Source organism: Microtus pennsylvanicus, chromosome 1 (genome assembly GCF_037038515.1).
Source record: "Microtus pennsylvanicus isolate mMicPen1 chromosome 1, mMicPen1.hap1, whole genome shotgun sequence".
NCBI lineage: Eukaryota > Metazoa > Chordata > Mammalia > Rodentia > Cricetidae > Microtus > Microtus pennsylvanicus.
Genome location: NC_134579.1, coordinates 115,306,631 through 115,333,923, shown reverse-complemented (window position 1 = coordinate 115,333,923; position 27,293 = coordinate 115,306,631). Strand labels below are relative to the sequence as shown.

The window sequence follows — 27,293 nt, the reverse complement described above, 5'->3', positions numbered from 1 at the left end:
AGGCCCCTTTACCTGTTGAGCCATCTTGACAGTCTCCCCTTGTTTTTTGAGACAGCGTCTCTCCCAGGGACCTGGGGCTCACAGTTCAGCTAGGAAAGTCTCAGAGAGCCTCCTGTCTCCAACCCCAGGAATGGGATGCTGGTGCTAACACAACATCACCCCTGGCTTTTTCTGTGGTTTGTGGGGGTTGAACTCTGGTCTTCATGTTTGTAAGCTGAACATTTTCCTGGTTGAGCCATCTCCCCAGCTCAATGGACGCATCTTGAGCATGTCCTCTGAAAATAAAACACTTGACAAGAAGCAGGCAGGCATGGAAAAAAACGCACAGTTCTGGGCCCCTGTTTAGGATTAGAAGCAGCTGTTTTTTTCCCTGTGTCTAAACATTCCCCGGCTGACTCTCGGGACAATCAGGGCATAGTGATGGGGCCAGATCACTTTTGGAAACTCCTGAGCCACCCCAAGGCCAACCATCTACATACCTTCCTTCCCGAAGCTCCGCCCCTGTCTCCCTCCTCTCTCCTATCTTCTTGTGCCCTCTGTAGAGAGCCCTTGTTCCTGGCTAGGACGAAGCCACCTTACCTCCATTCTCCATCCGGCACCGGCCACCTATTTCTATACACTTTTCCCCTGGGAGACAAAATAACTTTGACTGTCCTTTTGCCCCAACGAGAAATCTCACTTCTATGGGACCAGTCTTGATGACCACCTACTGTGTGCCAGGAACAAGAACCCGAATGATGGACGGTTCTATACTCTCATCCTGGAAAATTCTAGAGAAAGAGATAGCATTACCAGAGACCATCATCCGGTCACTCAGCAAACACTCACGGAACTCTGAAGGGGTACAGGTTGCTGGAGGTATGTCTGGTCCCTACCACAAACAGACCCCAGAGGACTGCCATCTGCAAGAGAGTTGGATATTTGCCATATGATCAGGCAAGACAGAATGTAGCTAGCATTGTTCTGTGTCCCAAGAGACCAGCACTCAAGTTCAACGCAAGTGCTGCCTGTTGCCAAGGTCTCTCATTGGTACTTGCTTCAGAGCATGGCAAATAATGGTGATGTGTCATCCAGGGGACAGGAGGGGACTGTGCCCTGTAGGAGACCACCTCACCCTTGCCGTCATCCCAGCCTCTGATTCCTTTCTCTCTGGGAATAGTTGGCGGCGTCTGGGGACATTTTGGTTGTGGGCATGTGGCCAGCGGAAGCTGCTCCTGGCAGCAGCTGGGCAGAAACCACAAAAGTGGCTACTCATCCTGCCAAAGCCAGGAGGCACTGCCCCTGTGTGCACAGAGCTGAGGCCACCAGCCTGTGCTCCCTGGGCTCAGGGGCCCACAGAGTGTTGGCTGAGGACAAGTTGAAAGGCTCTTCACCCCATGACCTCAGGTCGCATGACTGAGGAGCCTTTATATAGATCAGAGGGCTCAGAAACCCGCTGGGCTGTCGCGGTTCCAAGTCCCTCAGCGAAGGGGCTGCAGGCAGGTCAGGCCAGCTGTCACTGGCATCTGGGTCTCGCACAGAGGACAATGCCATGGAACGTCGTGCTCGCCACGACAGCTGCCGGAGGGTATTTGAAGGGCGCTGGTAAAAGGCGCCTGACCAGCCAGTCAGCCCAGGCTGAAAATACAATGAGAGAAAAAGCCACCAATAGTGTCTGGCTCCCAGTGGGACCTCTGCTCCTAGTGGGAGACAGCTGGGAGCAGCTGGATCCCAGGCCAAAGGGAGGTGCAGAGAGAAACCCCAGCATCCTGGGTGCCAAACCCAGCATTGCCCAAGGCAGAGACTCTGACTATAAGGCCCAGCAAGGATCCTCTCCAAACCTCAGTTCTTTCGTCTGAGAAAAGGATCTGATACGAACATCTGCCTATGGTGTGGTTTGGGGTGAAATAGACAGGGAGGAGACTGGGAGAGGTGGGCAAGCTGGCGATAAGTGCTTGCTGTCACTCGGTGCAGGAGAATCACCATTCAGAGGCTGAGGATGCCACAGCATAAAGCCCTCGTCCAGTCCTGAGGACCCAGCACAAGCCATACCGTCTCTCCTAGGGCCTAGGGCGTGTCCATTCGAACTCAGCCAGCTCGGAGCATCTGTGCTAAAGAGTTGAGTGTCTGCGGCCTGGAGTGGGAAGTGGAGCCAGGAAGGCAGAAGACAATAATCTCAATTTCTCTCTCTCCTCAACCTCACTGTGTGTGTGTGTGTGTGTGTGTGTCTGTCTGTCTGTCTGTCTGTCTTCCCGCAGCTAGAGTGGAGCCAGGAAGGCAGAAGACAATAATCTCAATTTCTCTCTCTCCCCAGACCCACTGTGTGTGTCTGTGTGTCTGTCTGTCCTCCCGCAACTAGAGGGGAGCCAGGAAGGCAGAAGACAATCTCAATTTCTCTCCCTCTCAAACCCCACTGTGTGTGTGTCTGTCTGTCTGTCCTCCCACAACTAGAGGGGAGCCAGGAAGGCAGAAGACAATAATCTCAATTTCTCTCTCTTCTTAACCTCACTGTGTGTGTGTGTGTGTGTGTGTGTGTGTGTGTGTGTGTGTGTGTGTCTATCTGTCTGTCTGTCTGTCTTCCCGCAGCTAGAGTGGAGCCAGGAAGGCAGAAGACAATAATCTCAATTTCTCTCTCTCCTCAACCTCACTGTGTGTGTGTGTGTGTGTGTGTCTGTCTGTCTGTCTGTCTGTCTGTCTTCCCGCAGCTAGAGTGGAGCCAGGAAGGCAGAAGACAATAATCTCAATTTCTCTCTCTCCCCAACCCCACTGTGTGTGTGTGTGTGTCTGTCTGTCCTCCCGCAACTAGAACTACACAGGCCACCTGCAGCCGTAGCACCAAGTAAGTACATGTTAGCTGTTGCTCACCATCATTTAATAACAGCGATGTTTTAAGACTAGAGTTATTTGCTTGTTCACAGGGTGACAATACCAGTGTTGGGTCTGGTGAAGTCTCGTCCAGGGCCCCCCAGGAAAGCTGACCTGGAGCCCCAGTGTTCAATGACTATGGCACTTTAGCAGGTCAAGGTCAATTGCTAAGCGATTACTATCGAGCTAAGGAGGGCAGAGTGGTCGAGAGGGGCCATCAGAGCGGGGCATAGAGGAAAGAGTCAGGAGTGTGCGAAGTGTGGGAGTAGAGGAGGGACCCCAAAGTAATGGTAGCTACTGTCGTGGGCAAGATCTGGGATAGAATTAGAGGGAACTGTATTCACAAGCAAGGCATCATCGGGGCAGAATACAGAAACATCTTGTCAGGGCTGAATCAAGACGGCAGGGGCTTTGGGTCTGGGAATCAGTGGGAGAGTTAGAAATGAAAAAAAAAGAGTTGGGGGACAAAGAGGGACAAGGACTTCACACTGCGATGCTTCTGTGTCCACCCAGCGCTGTGTGTAAGAGCTGACCTGACTGAACGTAGCTGTGCCCAGGAGCATTCTAGAATGTTGAAGGTAGTTCTGTGTGTCCATCTTCTAGGAGTGCCCCCCAGCAGGTGCTAGACTACCCCCCTTTATTCCCCCTGGCCAGCTGGAGTGACTGCTTCCCCAGGGGCAGCTGTCACCAGCACCTTCTGAGTCTTGACAGAAGGAGATAAGCTATCCGTGGAGACAGCAGCCTTCAGTCACAGCTCCAGGCTGTCAGGGCCCTCCTTCTACAAAGACTCAGTCGAGCTCCATCACCCTCCTTAAATGGCCCAGCACTCAAGGCAGAGACCAGAGAGCCATGGTAGGTACCTCCCCTCCCCTGCTCTGCCTTTCAGTTAGATAGGCCAGCCCTCACGCTCTGCTGCTCACTCCGAGCTCCTGGGCTCCACTGAGAAGTTTCAAAACCAACCGTGTCAGCAAGGCACAAGGGGCCTCGCTCCTGACAGCCGGGCCACACAGCTTAGACTCTGTTCTGGCAGCTGGCATGGGAAAGGCACCTGCAGAGAAGATGAGTTCAAATCCTCCCCAGGCTGGGCATGGTGGTCCAGGCCTGTGATCCAACACTCAAGAGGCTGAGGCAGGAAGATCACAAGTTCAAGGCTAGCCTGGACTACACAGTGAGAAACTATCTCAAACAGATAGATAAAAGGCATAAAACCGCCCTGCACACCCAAGTCTCCAAATTGCTCACAATTTATCCCAAATTCTACTTTAACAGGAATCCTGTTTCAGGATTTTGTTTTCCTTCCTTTTTAATTTACTTTAGTCTTTTTAATTGTCTGTCTGTCTGTCTGTAGATATGCCCAGAGAGTGCATGTGTTCTGGGAGGCCAGAAGAAGGTGACAAATTCCTATAGCTACAGTTACAGGTGGCTGTTGAGCCTCCTTGCCTGGGCGCTGGGAACCAAACTCGGCTCCTTCTAGAAGAGCAGTGAGTCCTCTTGACATCCAAGCCCTCTTCAGCCCTTATTTGCTTTTTATTTTTTCCCAAGCTAGGAACTCCAGCCCCAGTCTTTCCTTACTATTTTCCCCTGCCATCCTGGCTTCAGACATCTCTGGCTCCGGTGCTCTTGACTCCAGTGCTCGCTCACTATTAAATTCAGAAATGAAACTGTTACTTAACAGGCCTCCTAAAGTGGGGAGCTCCTTCCAGGGCTCTCTTCAAGAGCACTGTGTGTCCAGGTGGAGGAGATATCAGGCCAAGGTTCAGATGGAGACCTTGACTGTGGGTCTCTGTAGTGCCCACAGACCATACTAAAAGGATGCTCCACTTCCAAGCTTGCCCCTCACCATCAGGTCAATCCCCAGGTCTGGCGGGGGGGGGGGTAGCAAGTTAGCAGGCTCTTCACCCCAACAGGAGTCCCCAGGTCAACATCCACAAAATAATCTGATTTTGGCTGGATGTTGGTGGCACATGCCTACAATCCCAGCACTCAGGAAGCAGAGGCAGGCGGATCTCTGTGAGTTGGAGGCCAGCTTGGTCTACAGAGTGAGTTTTGGGACAGTCAGGGCTGTTACACAAAGGAAGCCTGTCTTGAAAAAAAGACAAAAAACCAAAAAACTCTGATTTTATCCTCATGACAACCCCAAGAAGGTAATATCATTATCATGCCCACTCTACAGATGAGCACAGTGAGGCTCAGAGAGGATAAAAATCCTACCTGGTGTCACACAGCTGCACAGTGCCCAAGCAAAGAGAATCAAAGGTGAATATTCCCCCTGGCTCCAGTCAGACAGATGCCAAATGCTTCATCACACTTGGGTGTGTGGCCGAAGTCCTGTCTTCACCTCCCTAGAAGTCCAGACATTCCCAAGCGGGCTGAGTCCCTTCACAGGGCCACGTCTTTCTTCCAGGGACTATGTCAGATGTCTTCATGGTCCTCAAACTGCAGGACCTGTGTGTTTCCCCTTGTTCTGAGCATGTGAGCCTCTCCAGCCCGAGGAGTTGTGTCCTCTCTGTGGACGGTCCCTGTGTGGCACACACTGGCGCCCCCACAACCAGAACCACCAGCAGTCACTTCTGTCCATCCTTTTGCAACAAAGAAACATCTTTTTGTTTTGTTTTCTTTTTTGAGACAGGTTTCTCTTTGTAGCACTGGCTGTCCTGGAACTTGCTCTGTAGACCAGGCTGGCCTCCAACTCACAGAGATCTGTCTGCCTCAGCCTCCCGAGTGCTGGGATTAAAGGCATGCACCACCACTGTCAGTTTGAAACATTTTTTTTCTAACCCAGTACCAGGATTGGAGCTGGAGACAGTGAACCCTGTAAACCCATTTCCCCTTTAGTGCAGAGGCAAAGACTTGACTCTGTCTGGTCATTTCTGAAGTTTACATGAATTTCCCTGAGGTTTGGCATTTGGGAGTTGTTTAGTTTGTTTCTTTGCTTGCTTAGAGGAATACATCAATATTTAGGCCTATAAGAGCAAAGGCATTTAATAGATCAACTCAGCACCTAGGAGGTGGTGCCAAGAGGATTAGGAGTTCAAGGTCAGTCTCGATCAGTGCAGGGCCAGCCTGGGCTATGTGAAATTTGATCTAAAGAAGCAAAAACAAAACAGACAAACAAAACAAAATAGAAAATAGCCAGGTATTGGTGGCACATGCCTTTAATCCCAGCAGTTGGGAGGCAGATTCAGGTGGATCGTAGTGAGTTCAAGGCCAGCCTGGTCTACAGAGTGAGTTCCAGGACTACACAGAGAAACCCTGTCTTGAAAAACCAGAAAGAAAGAAAAAAAGAAAGAAAGAAAGAAAGAAAGAAAGAAAGAAAGAAAGAAAGAAAGGAGAGAGGGAGGGAGGGAGGGGAGGAGGAGGAGGAAGAAAGAAAGAAAGAAAGAAAGAAAGAAAGAAAGAAAGAACGAAAGAAAGGAAAGAAATGATATTCCTTCTCTGCTGTGTTATACTGTAAACAGTTGGGCATACAACTCAGGATTCTGGAAGTTCATCTCTGCTGAGTTAAGTATTAGTGTATCAGTGTTTCTATAACACAGCACCAGTGTTATAGACACTTGTGTTGTTTGCAAACACAAGAGATTTATTGCTTCAAAGGCTGGAGGCTTAGTAGTCCTTGTCCTCTTTTTACTAAATCACTAAGCCCATGGGGGGCACCCTCATGACCTCACCTAACCTCAGTCACCTCTCACAGACCCCACCTCCTGGCTCTACCAGAGCCTGTCCTGGAACTCGCTCTCTAGACCAGGCTGGTCTTGAACTCACAGCGATCTGCCTGTCTCTGCCTCCTGACTGCTGGGATTAAAGGCATGTGCTACCACCATCTGGCTTGTATTTGGGGTTCAAACAACATACCTAAACCCCAACTCCAGATGTACACAGGATTCTACACACAGTAGAGCTCCAATAATTACATAAAGTCCTTTAGAATGAGGGGTAGCGCCACAAGAGGCGGTCTTGGTGGCGCTAACAGTGCCTTCCAGTGGCCTGGCTTTCACCCTGGTCCTGGATGATTCAAGATGTGGCCCACGGTGTTCCCTTTAGGAAGAAGATCCCCCTTATTTGAGCAGTTCCACAAATCTCTTTACCCCGCTCCTAAGAAGAGACTAGCAGCTGCATTCTTACATAGAAAGTCCAAAGCTGTTACCCTCTAGTCTACGGGATCCTTTCCCTCCACCTCTTGGTGGTGGTGGTGGCAGCTTCGGATTGGCACCATCACGTAGTTTAAAAGGGGGAAAGAAGGCTTCATTGTCTTCGACACAGCTGCTTCCAAGGTTCGATGTATTAAACACAGAGATTCTCCCCACCAAAAAAAAAAATGAGGGGTAAAATCATTTTTGTATTTATAAATATGGCCTATATTTTCCTCTCCTCTCAACTTTTAAAATTGTCAATGTGTAATTATTTGTGTGTGTATATGTGTACGTGTGTGTGTGTGTGCATGTGTGTGTGTGTGCTCACACTCAAGTGGGTTCAGGTACCTGTCACGTGCACCTGTGTGTGCCCATAGAGGCCAGTGGTCGACCTTCAGGGTCATTTCTAAGAGGCCATCCATTTTATTTTTTGAGACAAAGCTTGGGACTCACTGCTTGTAGGCTGCACTTGCTGGCCAGCGAGCCAGAGAACTCCTTCTGTTCCCATGTCCCCTGTGATGGGCTTTCAGCCCGCACCAACCTTGCCCAGCTTTTATGTGGGTTTCAGCTGTCTCCCCAGCACCTGAATGGATGTGTGTGTATGTGTGTGTGCACGCGCAGTGTGTGTGTATATGTATAGATGTAGATATGTATGCATACACATACACATATATACAGTATTCAAGTGTATTGACCTTTGTTTATTTTGGGGACAGGTTGTGTTTTCCTTTTATTCTTTGGTGTATATTTTCCCACGCATTTATATACATCTAAGCTTTATTGTTGTGACTACCTGCGAGGGACACTGAAGAGCTAGAAAAGCCAGACAGAGACTGCTCTGATGGGGATGAGAGCCCAGGAATGCCGGCAGCTGCCAGGAGCTGGAAGGCGTAAGGGAGGGACTGTCCCCACATCCACAGTGGGACGCAGCCCTCTGCTCCATTTCTATTTCTGACGGCCAACCTTGCCAGATAAGGAGCTTGGCTGCCGTGGGCCACGGGGTTTACCGTTGTGTTTTGTAAGGGCAGTGGGAAAGCCATACTCTCGCTTTGTTCTCAGTTGCTCTGGAGGCTCCGGCAATTCTGCTTGGGTGGGGGCCCTGATTCTCCGTGCTCAGTGGATCTCGGAAACTTCAAGGCTGCAGAAATTTCACAAGTCGTGAGAGCTTGGGGCCACAGGGTGGGTGTCACCCAAGAGCCTAGGGACAGAGCAGTGTCAGCCCCTGTGTGCCTCCACCATGAACTGTGAGGAGGGAGCTAAGTCCCCTGCCTGGACCCACCCTGGGCCTCTTCAAGGATCCGGCCTCTGACTGAGAGTTCGGAAACACTGCACCTCCAGCAACCATGCCTCTGCACCCTGGCTGGGCCAACATGATCCCAGAATCCTCTGGTCTCCTTCACGGAGTCCAATAGTCCAAGGTAGCACATCTGTGTTTACCAGAAGGAACAGGAGCCCACAGAGGCTGTGGAGGTCCATGGACAAGTGCCTGCCGCCTCAAGTTCTCAGGCCAGGGTTTTTTCACCGGGTCACCAGAAAGTCTCCCACACGGTAACACAAGTCAGCTCCTCAGACAGCTCAGTAGAAAAGTGGCTATGGGGACAGGTCACCTCTGGGGGCCCAAGGCTCATGGTAATGCCAGACCTCAGCCTCCAGCCTCACACCATCGTGGGTCACCTCCTTTCTCAGTCACTCAACAAATCTCCAGAAGCCAGGGAAATGGGGTTGTGGTCAATTGGTTGTATTTTGTTTTGCTGACAGTCATGTAGCCCAGGTTGGCCTTAAACTTGAATTCACTATGTAGCTAAGGATTGACCATGAACTCCTGATCCTCGTGCCTCAATGTCCTGGGTGCAGGGGTAACCAGTGTATGCCACTTCCCTTCCCTACCTTCCTAACCCCCTTTCTTTTTCTTTTCTTTTTTTCTTTTTTTTTTTTTTATGTATGTCAATGTGAGGGTGTCAGATCTTCCAGAACTGGAGTTACAGACAGGTGTGAGCCAACGTCCTCTAGAAGAGCAGCCAGTGCTCTTAACCGCTGAGGCATCTCTAGTGCCCTCCTTCTTTCTAATAGCTATATCTGGCCATATGTCTGTGCCCCACAGACTCAAACAATCTTGACCTCAGAAGGAAATGACTGTCACCTAATGAAGGTTGGGCTGCCCGAATCTCATCTTTGTCTTCCCAGCTCTCAAGAGGAGGAGGAGGCAGAAGGATCCAGATTCCAAAGTTAGCCTCAGCTGCATAGTGAGTTCAAGGCCACCCTGAATGCAAGAAATGGAAGAATAAACCCTGTGTTTCCCTTTTCTTATTTTTTGAGTTTAAGGCAACCCTCAGCTACATATGAGACCACGTCTCAAAAAGAAAAGGAGTTGACGTAGTGACACACTCGTTCCCCCCAGCACTTGGGGACATAGGCCACACTACCACTGTCCCAGCAGCGGGCTTGCCTCTCAGAGCTCACTTTTTTCATAGCTGTGAGATGGAAACCCAATTGCTAAAGTGACCTCGCTCCCGTGGGGTGGCTGGAGACTTTGAATGGGAGTGTGATGTGTGTCATTCTTCAGTAGGCCCACAAATGCGAGCGGCCAAGAAGCTTTCTGTGCCAAGTAGATGGAAGCAGAGAAAGAGGCATTGAGAAGGCCCCCGCCTCGGCAGCTGGCTGTCCATCACACTGCCTGCTCAGAACACTGCGGAGCCGGGCAGGGCATGGATACAAATCAGGGAAGGGAGGCCAAGAACGAGGGTGGGTGACATTTGAGCAAAGATAGGGCGCCCCAGAGGCTGCCCACGGAGCGCAGGTGCACAGGCCCCAAGGTGCTAGGGAGCCTAATTACAGAGGTTCACCTCCTCCTCCAGGGTTCCTTTTCCCCACTAGACAATGACAGGCGTGGCAGGCGGCACTGAGCATCACTCCCAGGCCAGGCCCCAGCCACTGCCTCTTTAACCTTGAAGGCATTTTTGGGTCTCACGTGTCAATCCAGGCGGTGGCCGCCAGTGAGCAGCTCTTACTTCAGAAGAACGGCATGGAGTGGGGGGGCTTAGGTGGCCTCTGCCTCACCTACAACTGCCAAAAGTGGTCATGGGGATATTTTTAACCCCGGGGAAGAGGTATTTATTGTTCCACAGCAGATGCAGGCCAGTAGACTCGTGGAATTCTCCAGAGCAGCAGCCAGCTCCAGACACCATGGTGAGTGGCCAGTGGACCCTTGAGGGAAGATGCAGGGTGGGCAATCAAGAGGCACCCTGTAAGCTAAGGACCCCATTGGAGGAGGAGGGAAGTTTTCATAAACCTTCCCCCAGCCCTAGATGGACCAGCACTGTGTACCAGCCATGCAGAGTGACCCCAATCAGTGTCCCCAAGGAACCGAAAAGAGCAGCTCCCTAGGGGACTTGCAAAAATTGAATAAAAGAGGGGGAGGTTTTGGGTTTGGGTTGGGTTTTGGTTTGGGTTGTTTGTTTTCCATTCAGGAAAGTTTTTCTGGTTCTATCTTCTGAACTTGGAACTGTTAAAAGATTCTCTTTCATAGTGTTGGGTAGGTGTCTGCCTCCCAACCTCCTAGTCAGAGCGAGACAGTGGCAGGGGCACAGACTATGTGGGTTTCTGTGGCTGTGTGGCCTGGGATAAGTGACTCACTCTCTCTGAGCCTCCAGTAAGTCTGTCTCCTTGGTGGAGCCTTTCAAGTGTCGTTTTCTCTCTCATGTTGTCTGGGCAAAGGAGAGTCCCTCACCAGGTGACGGGGCAGGCCTGGGACTCAGCCGTGCCTAATGGCTGCTTCCTCCCCAGGCACCGAAGAAAGCCAAGAAGAGGATAGAAGGCGGAAGCTCCAACGTGTTCTCCATGTTTGAGCAGGCTCAGATCCAGGAGTTCAAGGAGGTGGGTGTGGCAGCCCCCTCCCCAGATGACTGGGGAAATGACCTGCATGCCCATGTGCCCAGGCTCATTCAGACTGTCTGCAAACCCCTGAACAAACACTTGGTCTTAGTAACCTCTATAGATTATTTAAAAAAAAAAGTGCATTCCCCCTCCCCCCGACTGACATACAAGGAATCTTCCAGAAAAGCAGAGAAGAGAGGTGCTGGGGAGCCACAGTCACCCACTGGCAATCTCTGCTCAGTGCTGATTCCCACTTTGGTCACCTGTGTCCTGAGATCCTCAGTGGCTCCTGTGCCGGGGGGGGGGGGGTGATAAATGACAGAGAGAGAGGGGGAGAGAGAGAGAGAGAAAGAGAGAGAGGGTGGGGGGTGGGAGAACCAAGTCCAGCCCCTGGTCCCTATAGTCCTTCCTGATTCCCCTTCCCTGCCTGGGTCCTAGTGCGCTGGGCTGGGCAGCATGGCCGTCTACCCATGCCCATCACTGTTATGTCTAGCCTTGCCGCGTCCCTGCATATTAGCCGTGGAGAATTTCCTTTCCAGTGCCAAAGCGGAAAGGGCAGGGCCACCTCGGACAACTGAGTGCGGCTCTGCGTGAAGCCTGTTGCCCTCAGCAGTGGGCTGTGCCTTGCTGCAAGCATCTCTGGCCCTAATTAAAGCGGCCAAATGAAGCCACTGGCCATGGTCAAGAGAGTCATGTCCCAGCAGCACCACGGGTTCCTCACTCACACCTGGCCCTTGGCGGGGGGAGGGGCTGTGGTCACACAAGCACTTCTACATAGGTTCTAAGATGGTACCTCTGTCCCTACTAACACCACCTCCTGTGGATCACCAGGTTTTACTCTTACCGTGTCTTTACCAGTCACCACCATGAAAGCTCAGGTCACCTGTCACCTCAAAAGAGGAAACTTGGTGCCTGTGGTCAGTTCTCTCCTGGAGTACCCAGGCAACCTGTGACCCATGGTCGGTCATCTTGGCCTTGCTCCCTCCGTGAAACCCTGCTGTGACAAGGATGGAACCACTGTTCTTTTTCAGGACTGAACCATGCTTAGTAGCATGAGCCTCATTTGGGGTCTCATTCCTCCTTTGAAGATGCTAGGGTGTGCCTGGGGCTCTCCTACATCAGAATGTCTGGACAGGGTCTTTTGTTGTTTTTCGAGACAGGGTTTCTCTGTGTAATAGCCCTGACTGTTCTGGGACTCACTCTGTAGACCAGGCTGGCCTCGAACTCACAGAGATCCACCTGCCTCTGCCTCCCGAGTGCCGGGATTAAAGGTGTGCGCCTCTACTGCTCAGCTTCTGGGCAGGGTTTTATGGGGACATGATTTTGATTCTCTGGGGTGGGGGCCTAACAGGGACATTGCAGTTAAATCAGCTCAAGACTGTTTCCAATTCTTCAATCCATTCTATGTTGTGGTCCCTGGAGCTCCCAGAAACCCCTTCCCTGTCCTCAGCTGAACTCTCCCTGCCCCACAGGCCTTCACAATCATGGACCAGAACAGAGATGGCTTCATTGACAAGAATGACCTGAGGGACACATTTGCTGCCCTAGGTATGTGGCGTGAGCCCTGCACGGAGATTGCCTTCCCTTATTAGGGTAGAAGGTGGAGGAGGGGTGGTGCGGGCATCGAAAGAAGCCAGGAGCCTGTTTGTCATATGCCAAAGCTTCAGCTGCAGCCAGGCTTTGGGAGCCACTCCCGGGTCTTCCCATGCTTCCTCCTTTCCTTTTAACCCAAGGTGTCAGGGGAAGGGGCAGGACAGACAGATTTTATAGCACACTCCTGGCTCATCATAGAAAATTCAAACTACTCAGAAAAGAATAAAGGAGAAAACAGAATTATCAGAAGGCCATGCTCTGATCAATGCTTCAGTCTCAGACCTTAAAATCCTTCCAGATATTTGTTTTTCAGGCTACTGGGGTCATCCCATTTGGGATTTTGGCTTATTCAGCATTTCAAGTGTGTGAGCCTGCCTCCCAGTCCCCCCTGTGCCCATCCGCAAAACTCAGGGCTCCCAGAACAACTCTGGGAGTTGTTCTCCACCTTTGTAACTGCTGCGGCCATTTACCTTAAAAACGCAGTCTTAGGAAGTGACCAGCATTGTCCGGTTTGCACAGAGACAGACGCGTGCCGGAGAGAGAGCAGGAATGTGACACCATGCAGCTCGGGCTACCGCAAGCCTGACCGAGTTCCCTTGGTGACTGGAGACACAGCCCTCTGCCCGCATCTCAGAAGGGCATCACAACACAAGCATGTTTTACTTATATTAAAGGTTTCAAGCCTGAAGACATTATTCATTTAATGAGCGCAAGTTTCATGTAGCCCAGGCTAGCCTCAACCTCACTAAGTAGCCCAGGAGAACCTTGAACTTCTGATCATCCCAGTGCAGGCATTTGCCACCACACCCGGTTTATGAGGTGCTGGGGGGTGGGACCCAGGGCCTCTTGCATTCTAGGCCACCACTTAATCCCCTGTACCATGACCCTAGCCTTGACAACACTGTTTTAACCACCCCAGTCCACATCAGAAGCTGGCTGACTGCTCGAGAACACTGCTGGGGAAGTCTGCCCTAGGTCTGTCTGTCTGTCTGTCTGTCTGTCTGTCTCTCTCTCTCTCTCTCTCTCTCTCTCCTCTCTGTCTCTCTCTCACACACACACACACAAAGACACACACACACCACTGTCCCCGACGGTTCCCAGACCAGCGGAAGCTGGATCACAAAGGGCCACAGCTGCCCCTCCCAGCGCTCAGTCCCAGTGTTTCCCGCTAGGACGTGTGAATGTGAAAAATGAAGAGATTGATGAAATGATCAAGGAGGCTCCAGGACCGATCAACTTCACTGTGTTTCTCACCATGTTTGGGGAGAAACTTAAAGGTGAGTTTGTGCATGTGAGTGTGAGCATGCATGTGTGTGTGTTCACCTGTGGGCATGCATTAAGCTCTAGAAGAGACAGCATGGGCGAAAGATGGGCAACTCACAAGTGGAAAAGTATTCATTGAAAACTAGTGTGGAAGAATGGCTCAATGGTTTAAAGCACTGGCTGCTCTTCCAAAGGACCCAGGTTCAATTCCCAGCACCTACACAGTAGTTCATGACCGTCTGTAACTTCAGTTTCAGGAGGTCCAATGCTCTCTCTAGAGACCAGGCACACATGTAGTACACAGTATATATGCAAGCAAAAGACTCATACACATGAAAAATAATAAAAAGAAGAAAAATAGCATAAAAGCAAGCAGGGTTGCTGCTTCAGCTGCTGGTGAGGCTCTTCTAGCAGGGGATCCCTCCTCCAGTGGCGGTGTGGGGGTGTGCTCCTCCGGCAGAAGCTGCTCGGCAATGGCAAATATCCAAGTCCTCTACCCAGCCTTGGGCTGATCGGCTTCAGTGACTGACATATTTTGGAGCACCTGAGTGGCTGGCTCTACTCTTACCCCCCAGGTCATGGTGGATTCAGAGACAGAAAGACAACTTACTTGAAAGGCCCTGCAACCCACAAAGTCCCAGAGTCAACCTGCCCAATCTTGTTCTGGAACCCTCCCTTGCAATTGACTTCCTGTTGGCTCCTCAGCCTTCTCTTAAGATATTATTATTTGTGTGTATAAGTGCCTGCATAGCACACGCGTGCAGTGCGTGAAGGCCAGAAGAGGCGGGGTTACGGGAGGATGTAAGGAGCAGCAAGCCCTCTTGTTGAGCCAACTCCCCAGCCTTTGTTCAAACCCAGATCTCCCTGAGGGAAATGGCCTTGCCCCAGCTCCTCTGGCTCAGGGGGACCTGGGTCCACTTCCTACGGCCCCAGTGGCTCCCGTCCCATCAGATTGGTAAGCCCACCTTCTCTTACAGGGGCTGACCCCGAGGAGACCATTCTCAACGCATTCAAGGTGTTTGACCCTGAAGGCAAAGGGTCGCTGAAGGCTGACTAGTGAGTGACTTCTGAGGGAGTGGGGTCCCCACTTTCCACCCCAGACATATGTCACCATCACCTGCTCTCTCCTCTCCTACAGTGTCCGGGAGATGTTGACCACACAAGCAGAGAGATTCTCCAAAGAGGAGGTACAGTGTCCCCACTGCCCAGCCCCCTTCACAAGCGCTCTGTCTCGCTCTGGTGTATATCCCCCGAGAGAACCATCCCTCCATCACTCATGGGACTTTAGACTTTAACCTCACTGTGCCTCAGTCTCCCCATCTGTCAAGGTGGGTCATATGACAACAGAATTCACTGCCACATGCCACGAGGCTCGGTGGTGTTGACAGTGCACAATGCCATCACAGGGCCAGGGCACAGTGTCTTTTGGTGGTTACAAATTCAAGCCAGCTAGGTCTCATGACACAGGCCTATGGCAGCCTATAGTTGTCCCAGCTACCAGAGAAGCTGAGGCAGGAGGATTGCAGGTTTAAAGCCTGCACAAGCTATAGCGTTTAAGGCCAACCTGGGCAACTTGGTCAGAACTGCCACAAAATAAAGATTAACAAGGCTGGTACTGTAGCTCAGGCTTAGAGCACTCGCCTGGTGTGCAAGGAAACCTGGGTTCAATCCCTGGCACAGCAAGATGGAGAAAAGTCGGGGGAACCAATAGTAACCATTCAAAACCATGTTGGGGGAGGGGGTGCCTTTTAAGACAGAGTCTCACTACACAGCCTTGGCTGGTCTAGAACTTGCTACTTAATCCAGGTGACTTTAAATTCCCAGACCTTCTGTCTGCCTCCCTGTGCTGGGATCACAGGCACCATTATGACTGCTTCACCCAATACTTTTTAAACAGGGAAATTGTATGTAAAATAACCACCTTGATTTCTGGTTTTCCTCCAAGAATATGACCTCTCTGGCCATGTGACCACAACAGGCCCTCTGCCTGCATTCAGCTGCAGTCTCCATCAGGCCCTGGCATACCTGAACCTGATCCACTCAGCTCCCTGTGCTGCTGAACCTCTATTCTCCACTGCAGGGTGCCTGGGGTGTCTAGGGGGGACCTTGGGGTCACCCTGGGGAGTAGAGGCAGAGATGGTAATGACACGGGAGCATGTAGACACAGACGCTGAGCCAGGACGGTAGCCTGGGCTGAGTGCCCAGGGAGCTGGACCTCCTGCCTCGGACCCGCTGGCGGCTGTGGAACAGGGGTCCTTCCCAGGTCTTTCCTGGGCTCTCAGGCCTCTGCCCCTTGCCAGTCTCATTGTCTCTGTCCCCACCATTCTTGCTCTCAGATTGACCAGATGTTCACAGCCTTTCCCCCAGATGTCACCGGCAATCTCGATTACAAGAACTTAGTCCACATCATCACCCACGGGGAAGAGAAGGACTGAGCCCTGAGCCCAGCCTCGGGTGACCTACAGCCTGCTCTCCGGCCCAGCCCCTGCCACCCCAGCCAAGGCCATGTGCAAATAAACAGGAAGTCTTGGATCTAATCATGATGGCTGTTGGCTCATTGGTCCTGTGTAGCCAAACTCAAAAAGTATTTGGGTTGTGTGAAGGCTGCAGGAATCTCATTTCAAAAAACAAAGGATTTTTGCCTGGCACACTCCTCTAATCCCAGCAGAAGCAGAGACAGGTGGATCTCTGAGTTTGAGGCCAGCCTGGTCTATGGATAGAGTTCCAGGATGGTCAGAGCTACAGAGAAACCCTGTCTCAAAAAAAAGGAAAGGAGGGAGGGAGGGAGGGAGGAAGGGAAGGAGGGAGGGGGGAGGGAGGGAGGGAAGGGAAGGAAGGAGGAAGGAAGGAAGGAAGGGAGGAAGGAAAGGAAAGAAAGGAAGGAAGGAAGGAAGGAAGAAAGAAAGAAAGAAAGAAAGAAAGAAAGAAAGAAAGAAAGAAAGAAAGAAAAGCAAAAGAAAAAAGTTCCAAAAGCTCAGAAGTCCATGGGCTCAGCAGCAGCTGCATCCAGGGTGACCGGTGCCATCTCTCCATCTGCTCCAAAGCAGCTTTCCTTTAGCTCTGTTTGCTTTGGAGGGGCTTGGTACAGCACAGCCTGGCACACACCTTTAATCCCAGCACTCAGGAGGCAGAGGCAGGAGGATCTTTGAGTTCCAGATTTAGACTGGATAATCCCAGCACTCAGGAGGATCTCTGTGAGTTTCAGACTTAGACAGGATTAAATAATGAGTTTCAGGCCAGCCTGGGCTACATAATGAGAGCCTGTGTCAAAAAAAAAAAAAAAACAAGGAAAGCCAACTTCAAGAGACTCGCTGGGATCAGGCATGGTGATCGCCTTGTCTGAGAGAGAAGAAACCCACAGTCCCATCCCCAGGGTCAAATCCAGCCGTGTAATCAATGAAGTCCCTATGGGCCCCTTGCAGGAAGCTGGAGTTCAAAGGGTGGGTCCTGGAGGATCCCTCAGGGACACCCACTCTTCCAGGAGCACTGAACCTGGGGCCCCAGATTTTGAGTGCCTTTCTGCTCTGTCCCCCACCCCACATAAGGTTGGTTTCCAGCCCTCAGAGCACCTTAGCACAGCACATGCAAAGGCCCTGGGGCTCAGGAAGAAAACATTTATTATCTCTGGGTGTGGAACACAGCCACCTGCAGCTCAGCCTACCACCTTCTTCTTGGGCCTCAGTTCATCCCCCTTCTCCGACAGGGTGTCCTGTGGGTCCTTGCCACGGTCCTTGTGAAGGTAGTTCTCCAAGACCAGCTGCCGGAGGCTGCTGTGGTCCAGGGGCTGCTCCACTGCACCCAGGACAGAGCTCTGTGAGGAGCTGGGAATTGACACCCAGCTCACTTCCTTCCCAGGGACAGTGTCACTCCATGCTGAGCTGGGCATGGTGTGGAAAGCCCTGGAGAGCTCCAAGCAGAGATGTGCCCTCAGGGAGTTCCCAAGCAAGAATGGGAGAACAGCTGGTTTCATAGCAACGACAAAACTGCATGGCACAGCCAGCGTTTGATGGCCAAGCTGTCTTACCCAGAGTGACATTTGCTTTAGTGGCTGCATAACGCTCCATTGTTTATTAAGTTCTGACTTAAGAGTGAATGGTGCATGTGTGTAGGTGTGCACACATGTGTGTATGTGTATGCTTGAATATGTGTGCACACATGTGTGTATGTGTATGCTTGAATATGTGTGCATACATGTGTGTATGTGTATGCTTGAATATGTGTGCATACATGTGTGTATGTGTATGCTTGAGAATGTGTGTATGTGTGTGCAAATGTGTGTGCATGTGTTTGAGAATGTATGTGCGTATGAGTGTATGAGAATAAGTGTGTTTATGTTTGTATGTTTGAACGAGTATGTATATGAGAGTGTGTGTGTGTGTGTGTGTGTGTGCGCGCGCGCACACGCGTGTACGCGTGCTGGTTCCTTTGCTTGTTTCTGGTTTGGGGCTACAGTGACTATGTTCTGACTTCTGCTCTGACCCCTCAGTTTTCCGTAAGGATATATGCCCATCTGTGTTTTCAAACCAGTGCCACCGTGTGATGATTGCTCACACAGTGGGATGTTACTCAAGGAAGTAATGAGGGATACTGAGGCTTGGCCCATAGACCCTGTAGGGACTCGGGCTCCTTAAGAGACTCTATCCAGTGGCCCGCCTGGGTGGCAGTGAGAAAGAACTCACCCTCTTCAAGTTTGTCACTGAAGGAGTCTGCCCCAAACACAGGGGGCACAACCTTTGTGGGCTCTGGGGGCTTGAGGAGGGCAGAGCCGCCCCAGAAGGGGTTGACGAAGGGCTGTGGTACATCCACGTCGGGCCCCTCCGCATCCTGCAGGCGCCGAACTGACTCCAGGAGCAGAAGGTCATTGGTCTTCTTCTCGATGATAGCTGGAAGACAACGGGGTCACGGTCACCACGAGTGACAGCTTCCAGAAAGCATGTTCTGAAAAGGGTTCCCTCAGTGTTGACAATGGGAAGGCCAAAATTCAGCTTTCCACTGTAAACTAAAAGTCAAGGTAGCCTGACTCCAGGCCTTTGTTGATGTCTTTTCTTCTGTCGGGGACACCGATGTGGGTGTTGGGGTTCAAACCCAAGTCCTCTGCAAGAGCAGTACAGGCTCTTAGCCGCTGAACATCTATCGCTCCAGCCCCTGTGGGTTAAATTTTAAGAATAGAGGGGGCACCATTCATGCCAAGCTGCCGTGACCTGAGTTTTCATGTCTGCTCTCTACCCTGAACGGTGAAGCCAAACCTGGAAATGCAAAAGGCGGTCAGCCAGCACACGCTACACACCGGGTCGCACTCTCAGCGCTTCATTTCCTGCTTCTGATCAGGATTTTTGTTTTTTTCTTGTCTTATTGCCTCGGCAAGGGTTACTATACGGCACTAAACAAACTCAATGGAGCCCCATGCTTGCCTTCTTCCTCATCTTAGAGAAAAAACCATAAGGCTCAAATACGAAGCGTGCACGTATGCGTGTGTAGCGGCATTTCATCTGTATGTTAATAAATAAAATTTACGTGAAGATCAGAGAGTGAAACAGCCCCACTGGCCGGCCTTACAGACCAGGCAGTGGTGACGCACACCTTTAATTCCAGTAGCCACACTGGTTTGACACAGAAACAGGGCGGTTCAGGCCTTTAATCCCAGCCAAGGAGAGGAATGTAAAACGGGAGCAGGCGGCTCTCAGTCTGCCTCAGTCTGAGATTCCATGTAGCAGGATGGCCATTTTCAGACTGAAGTCAAGGAAAGAGCCAGTGGCTGGCTGCTTTGCTTTTTTGGTCTTCAGGTTGAACCCCAATTTCTGTCTCTGAGTTTATTAATTGTGCTTTATTTGGTGCCCAACTTTTGGGGCACAAATTTACAAAAACAAAACAAATAGCCATTTATCTGAGGGGTTTTTTTTGGTTTTTTTGTTTTGTTTTTTTTTGGGGGGGGGTTGCCACCAGCCCAGGCCAGAGCTGGGACTGGAATTCCTCTAGGAGCTGGACCCAAGCCTAAACACCTCGGTTCGGGAGAGGCTAGCTCTCCCGGCTCCCATCCATTCCAGTTCAGCTTCCTCTCCTGCTGTGCCCGCCCATCCTTGCTGCCACCCCATCGGGCACCACTCTGCGTGTCCGTTTCCCGCCCCCCCCCACAGCTGCTGTGGTTCCTGTGGTTCCTGCGGTCCCGTGGCTTGCCCCCAGCTCCACATGCGTGCGTGCAGCTCCCACATGGTTACCGCAGATTCCCCTGACTCCAGCGACCCGTGTGCATCTGCCGCATGGCTGCCCTGACCGCCGTCTCTTTAACAAAATTCCGTTCAGTTTGGTTTTGAGTTCTGCTTAGAAAATCCACGGGTTTTTCTGGCCCACGTCATTATTACACCTTTAAAGTCTTAACTAAACCAGGATTTTAACAGAGGTAAGTCATCTGATATATATATAGCAAATTGGAAACCACCCCTAAAATGATTGCAGATAATACCCACATCCAAGAATTTTTTTTTTTTTTTGGTTTTTCGAGACAGGGTTTCTCTGTGGCTTTGGAGCCTGTCCTGGAACTAGCTCTGTAGACCAGGCTGGTCTCGAACTCACAGAGATCCGCCTACCTCTGCCTCCCGAGTGCCGGGATTAAAGGCGTGCGCCACCATCGCCCGGCCACATCCAAGAATTTAATAACCTTTTTGTTTCTATCATGGATGGAATTCTAGGAGAGATATATGACCTACCTGGGATATATACATTCTTAGCCATAGCCGGTGTCAGTTTGATAATTCATATTATAGCTTTTTAAAAAATTTTTTTACACCTTGATTCTTGTTTTGTTTTGGTTCAAGACAAGGTTTCTCTGTAGCTTTGGTGCCTGTCCTAGAACTAGCTCTTGTCGACCAGGCTGGCCTTGAACTCACAGAGATCCGCCTGCCTCTGCCTCCGAGTGCTAGGGTTAAAGGCGTGTGCCACCACCGCCCAACTCATATCTTTAAAGAAGTAACAGCGTGAAGAATGGGAAACGTTTAGAGATGATATGGACTTTACAGACTCGTACTGAGAGGTTGGCTGAAAGGATTCACACTACTGGAAATAATAACCATTATTTGACAGGCAACATGCACTCACTCCATGTCAATGGGTTATGAAACCTTACAAAATGGTACAGAAAGATAGATTATCTGAAAAGATTCATCCTGTTGAAATTGATCATCGAAATCTATTAAAAGGTTATGACAAGCTGATAGCTAGAACAACCCTCCTGGAAGGCAACCTCCATGCCATCCAAATGATCTCTAAGGATGAGAAGACAGCAGTAATGAAAAAATTTAAAAACTTGGAATCACATGTGCAGAATGAAAAACAGAAATTAATTGATTTGATGAAATCATCAGAAATATTCACAGGTTACTGGGCAGTAGTGACACATGCCTTTAATCCCAGCACTCGGTAGGCAGAGGCAGGCGGATCTCTGGAGTTAGAAGCTGGCCTGGTCTGCAAGAGCTAATTCCAGGACAGGCTCCAAAGCTACAGAGATTCTCTGTCTCAAGACCAAAAATAAAGAAGGAAGAAGGAGGAGGAGGAGGAGGAGGAAGAGGAGGAGGAGGAGGAAAGAAATAAAGAAAATATTCACAGATCAAGAGATTCAGACTTTACAAAAGACAGTGATAAAAATATATGAAACATTTGAGGAACTTATCAGAACTAATAATCAAGGAGAGGAGGCACAGGCAAAAGACAATGGTGAAGATTTAGCATTGCCAGGACCTCTCAGAGTCAGGGATGATTTACCGAGAGCTTTAGCTACTTATCCTGTACGACTTCTGAAAAGCCAGCAAATGCTCAATACCCAAAAGGATATATAGAATGTAAGTGGAAATCTATAGGTATGAAAGACCTAAAAGATATTAATAAAGCAGTAGTATCTTATGCATACATTCACTATATATGAGGGAGTTGGTAAAGACATGGGCTTCAAGAAATAAGGTTACTCCACATGAGTAACCTTCAACTAGTGTCAGCTGTATTAGACCATGGTTCACAGCTTCAGTGGAAGAGTTTGTGAAGAGAGAAAGCTAAGGCCCTTGAACATCAATGTAGAGTCAGAGGAATTGAGGCCTCCCAAGACCAAATTCTTGGTGAGGGCCGTTATGCTGATCCAGAGGGTCAAGCTATATACAATAAACATATCTTGTTCCTATGTCGTACAGCAGCCTTAAATGCTTGGGAGAAGATTCAACAACCAGGAAAAAGAATTGAATCATATACTAAAATTATACAAGGCCCAAGAGAACAAACACTTTAGTGACTTTTTCCAAAGACAAACTAAAGCTGTACAAATAGGGATAGCAAGTCCAGAAGCTGGACAAGTACTCATTGAATCTCTGGCTTTTGAAAATCCTAACTTAATGCAAAAAAGATACTTAGGCCCTTAAAGGTCATATCAGCACCAATGGATGAATAGATCCTACACACAGCCAATAACACTGAGGCTTGGGAAGAAGAAGCAGTTGTTAAAAAAAAAATTCAGAGTTTCAGTCTCATATCAGGAGCCACCCGGTGTGGGACAGAAGGAAGAGAAAATTTAGGGCCTAAGGTTATCAAAACTCTGCTTTCAAAAATTTTACTTCTCCGCATACTTATTTTCATCTCTATGGTACCTTTCTTTGAATATGTTTATTGAAATTCAAACCTTCCACTTTGATATAAATAATGTTTAAGTTTTCCACAGTGAGCAATAAATTTTCCTACAGTAATGTCTGAAGTCTCCAGGAAGAAGATGGGGCCCCACAACAACGATTCCACCTGATTCATATGATGCCATTCAGCTGATAGCACCCCTTAAAGATTGGCTTTGGACTATCAACTTCTCAGAACAATTTCAAGATGGTTAGATGAGATGACCCAGCCTCACAGACCCCTCCAGCCAGGACTTGAGACAAGCCCTGCACTTTCCCATGATGCATAGGCTGAGTGATAGAGCTACCTCTCCCAGGACTTGACAGTTAACCCAAATTTTTCTTTCAAGATTCCCCTAAAAATACCATCACCCCCAGACAGTAGAAAGTAAATTTAAGAATACAGGACCCACATCCCCAAGAGGTGAGGTCACATCCCCAAGAAAGTGGGGTGGGTGGTTTTTGGTTGTTCAATGGATTATGGATATTATAGATAGGATAGAATAAAAGGGTAGATTATTGAATGTACTCTGAAAAGAAAAAGGAAGGATATAGATATGATAAGATAGAAAGGTAGATTATTGTCGGGTGGTGGTGGCTCACACCTTTAATCCCAGCACTCAGGAGGCAGAGCACTGGCTAGGGCTGGGCTGTGGTGGTGCACGCCTTTTAATCCCAGCACTCAGAGGCAGAAGCAGGTGGATCTCTGTGAGTTCAAGGCCAGCCTGGTCTACAAGAGCTAGTTCCAGGACAGGTTCCAAAGCCACAGAGAAACTCTGTCTCGAAAAACCAAAAAAAAAAATAGGTAGATTATTGAATCTACTTTTTAAAAAACAATTACTAGTTTTAAATGTGTTACATTAGATTGGACTTTTGTATATTGTATCCAAATTTTATATATTGATACAAATTTGAGATTAATTTTGTTAAAAACAGACTATATATATGTTCCTAATTCAAGATATTGTACCTATATGTTCATTTAACAATGTAATATAAATTTCTAGTCCTTGGAAGTTATTATTACCAACTACTTAAGATAATAAGAAATGCAGGTTAGTAATTAATCACCTAGTATAATTGAACTTGTATGATTTCAAGGTCAAACAGATATATTTTAAATAGACAGGTCATCTTCAAACACTTTAGAGATATACAGAACATGGCATTTAAGATCTTTTAATAACATAGGTTCTTTTTTCTTTTTTATGACAATGAGACATGTCTGCTCCTGGAAGCGCCAATCTACTTCAAAGAGTATGATAGGCACCAAAGAAATTCCACATGTATCTTGCTTTCTTTGTGGCAAAAGTAAGCCACTGGGAAGAAGGTGCCCTTGCCTCGACTGCTGACAGTGTGCTGTCCTAATTGGACAAGCAGGACACAAAAGAAAGTGACTGACAAACATTTTCTTTCTTTCTTTCTTTTTTTTTTTTTTTTGGTTTTTCGAGACAGGGTTTCTCTGTGGCTTTGGAGCCTGTCCTGGAACTAGCTCTGTAGACCAGGCTGGTCTCAAACTCACAGAGATCTGCCTGCCTCTGCCTCCCGAGTGCTGGGATTAAAGGTGTGCGCCACCATCGCCCGGCTGACAAACATTGTCAAGACAAGGAGGAACAGCCTTTGAGAATCTCCTGCTTCACAGAAAAGTCTGTCTAATATGCTAGACCTGTAGGCTGAATATGGATGCCCCAAGGTTGCAGAGGAACTTTAGGCGACTGTCCAGGCAGCAAGATGTTTCTGTCGTTTCTCACATTTTTTGGAAGTCACTTGCTTGCACTTCCTACTTACTCAGTTAATATTATTTCCTCCTTGGGTCTCTGAGATAGTTGAAGACTAGATAGTTATAGTCTCCCTTATGAGACTCAGAAAAGAAATTCGCTAAAAAAAAAATTATAAAGTACATAAGGTTGTGAGATAGCCGAAGATAGTTTTGGAAGGTAAAGCAAGTTGTAGTAAAAATTATTTTAGGTACAAAATTTTGGCTCATCAAAATAGGATAGATATGGAGTATTTTCTCTGAATTTATCAAATGCTGATGGACTAGACATTGTTGATGTGTTTATTGCCTATAAAAAACTGTATATATTATATACAGTTATTATACTTATTGTATATAGTTTTTCTTATAGTAGTTGTAGCCTTCTCTTTTATTTTAGACAAAAAGGAGAAATGTAGTGACATTTCATTTTTATTTTAATTAAATAAAGCATGCCTGAAGATCAGAGAGTAAGACAGTCCTACTGGTCAGCCTTACAGACCAGGCAGTGGTCACACACACCTCTAATCCCAGTAGCCACACTAGTTTGCCATAGAAACAAGGCGGTGCACACCTTTAACCCCAACCCTAGAGAGGATGATAAGACAGGAGGAGACAACTCACAGTCTCAATCTCATTCTGAAATTCCTGGAGGCAGGCTCTCCATTTTTAGACTGAGGTCTAGGTAAGAGCCAGTTGCTGACTGCTTTGCTTTTCTGGTCTTCAGGTTGAACTGCAATTTCTGTCTCTGAGTTTTTATTTATCGTGCTTCGTGAGTGTGTGTGTGTGTGTGTGTGTGTGTGTGTGTGTGTGTGTGTGTGACTATATGCATGCCCATGCAGGTACATGCAAGTTTGTGCATCTGTGTGTGTTGTTTGCATGTGTGTGCACACATGTGTATATTGTATCTTTTACATGTGTGTGAATGTGTCTGTGTGTATAGGTTTGTATGGGTACCTGTGTGTGTGCACATGCATGTGTATGTGTGTATATCCATGTGTTCAGGTGTGTGTGAGCTTGTATGTGTATAGTGTTAGTGTGTGTGTATAAGAAAGTTCCCTTTTAATTTTAGTTTTTCTCGTTAATGGCATTGAATTTCCCTAAATCGCTCTCCCGTGTCCACTGCGACCATCACCAACTATCCCGTATTTAATCCTCCCAATAGCCCAATGAGGTACCGTCTGAGTTTACCCTCATTTTAGAGGTAAAAGAACCCGAGCGCAGAGGTCAGGAACGTGGCCAAAGTCGCACAGCTAGTAAGTGAAGAATCAGGATTTGAACCCAGGCAGGCTGCACCACGGCTGTGCTCACCGAAGTACCGCTGAAGGTTGATGTCTGTTACCTTCCCGGTCTCGCCCAGCTTCCCCAGGATCTCCGTAGCGTCGCAGTTAATCTTCTTGAACAGCTTTTCCACCGAGTTCTTGAGATATTCCAGGGTCTTGCTCATCTCCTTGTATTTGTTCTCAAAAATGTCCGCATCCTCGGTGGTCTTCTTCAGTTTCTCCTGGGGACAGACAGACACCAGGCCTGGCCTGAGGCTGGGGACTCTCTGTGCAGCTGACTGAGGGACCCCAGACAGGCTTGCAAACCCCAGAGGGTATGCAATCAAAGAAATGTAGCTTCCAGTCAGCGGCAAACAAAATGAAGAAAAAACAGACAGCTAAGGGTGTAGCTCGGTGGGTGGGTCACTTGCGTAAACCCTGTGCTCTCCTGCAGTTCTGGAGGCGGGGGCAGGAGGATCGGGGGTCCAAGGTTATCCTTGTCCAGGTAGCGAGTTTGAGGCTAGCCCGGAGTACGTAAGACCCTGTCTCAAAAATAAGTGATTGCTCTGAATGCCTAACCTGGGCTCCTGGGTAGAGGGAAGATGGTGAAGAGGGTGGGGCGGGAGGCTTCTGACGTGACCCTTCAGCAGGGTGGAAACACCTGAGAGTCCGTAGCTCCGAAGATGGATTCTTCTGCTGGGGTATTTGCATTTGGGAGGGGGTGGCACCCCCAAGCTCCCCTCATGAAGACAGAAAACAGTAAATACAGGGCCAGGAGGAGAAAGCCCCAATGAAGGCACCGCTAGTCCCAACCCCAGGGAAGAGTCTAGGGTTCTAGGTGGCCCCAAGCAAAGGGTGTGGGGCTAGGCTGGAGACCACCTGCCGAGGCCAGCCTGAGCTACAACAGCGCCCAGCCCTCTTCCTTGGGCTTTGCTGCCCCCAAGAGGCAGAGTCGAGAATGGCGCCACCTACCTGATCGGGGAAACAGAGCAGAAATGAGCCGGCCTCAAGGAATCGGAGGGAAGATGCTCAGGGGCAGGAACTGTCAGTTTGAGCTCTGGATCCTCCTGCCTCAGCCTACTGGGCATAGGGATCACAAGCACGCACTCCACACCCAGCCAGTCAGGAGGAATCCACTTATTACCCGGTGTTTGTTGTTCCTTCTTCCTACACCTCCATGAGAGAACCCATTTAGCCCCGGGGGTGCCCGGACAAACGATTGAGCTTCCCGACTCAGCCAGTGAGGCCTTCTCACCACACGTCCACCTTCTTCCTGCCTGAAGCATGTATATGATGGCTGGGGTCCCTGGCTGCTCTAATGCAATCGCCAGGCATCCTTGGGATTGAAATCACACACCAAGGAAGGCCTGGGTGGCAGATGCCACCACAAGGACACCCATTCTCCCATCCCGGAAGTGCCAATTTTCAGATTATTTAAAAAAAAATACAAAAAAAAAAACCCTTCTAGCTTTCTCAGGCTCCCAGGGTATCGTCAGGGAAGAGGGAAATCCTAGCACTGGGGAGGCAGAGGCAGGATGATCTCTGTGAGTTTGCCGTCAACCTTGTCTACATAGTGAATTCCAGACCACGAGGGCTACATAATGAGACCCTGTGCCCCCCAGTAAAACCCAAACCCCAGCATAGCTCGGCTTCCTAGGGTTAGCCAAGTCACTTTTACCTTTAGTGGCCTCAGTTTCCACACCCGAGAAATGGAAAGATTTCGAGTGACACCTGCTCCCCAGGGGGATGAAGGGAGGTGGGGCCAGAGGAGCAGGCAGAGCCTGGTCTCTACTGACTAGTCCAGGAAGCATTTGCAAGTGGGGTGTGGGCTGTGGCTCAGAGGTAGCGGGAGGAGCTAGTGTGAAGGAAGCCCTGGGTTTGATTCTCAGCACAGAGGAAGGGAGGGAGGAGGGGAAGGAAGGAAGGAAGG

The 27,293-nt window shown here is 49.4% G+C and overlaps 3 protein-coding genes across 3 annotated transcripts in view; 2 read left to right on the top strand and 1 right to left on the bottom strand.

Moving 5' to 3' along the window:
- Pheta1 (PH domain containing endocytic trafficking adaptor 1) overlaps positions 1-27,293 on the top strand; it is a 298,237-nt gene that overhangs the window by 228,574 nt on the left and 42,370 nt on the right. The window lies entirely within an intron of this gene.
- Myl2 (myosin light chain 2) lies at positions 10,100-16,240 on the top strand. Its single transcript, XM_075980065.1, has 7 exons — positions 10,100-10,160; positions 10,758-10,847; positions 12,320-12,395; positions 13,613-13,717; positions 14,681-14,759; positions 14,842-14,890; positions 16,040-16,240. The coding sequence occupies exons 1-7, from the start codon at positions 10,158-10,160 to the stop codon at positions 16,136-16,138; spliced, it is 501 nt and encodes a 166-aa protein (XP_075836180.1). The 5' UTR covers positions 10,100-10,157; the 3' UTR covers positions 16,139-16,240.
- The window catches only part of Ccdc63 (coiled-coil domain containing 63), a 29,483-nt gene continuing 19,545 nt past the window's right edge, over positions 17,356-27,293 (bottom strand). Inside the window, exons 9-11 of the mRNA XM_075957502.1 lie at positions 25,413-25,605; positions 18,383-18,586; positions 17,356-17,495 (exon numbers count right to left, since the gene is read on the bottom strand). Coding sequence (XP_075813617.1) covers positions 17,356-17,495; positions 18,383-18,586; positions 25,413-25,605 — 537 coding nt within the window. The remainder of the gene's footprint in view (positions 17,496-18,382; positions 18,587-25,412; positions 25,606-27,293) is intronic.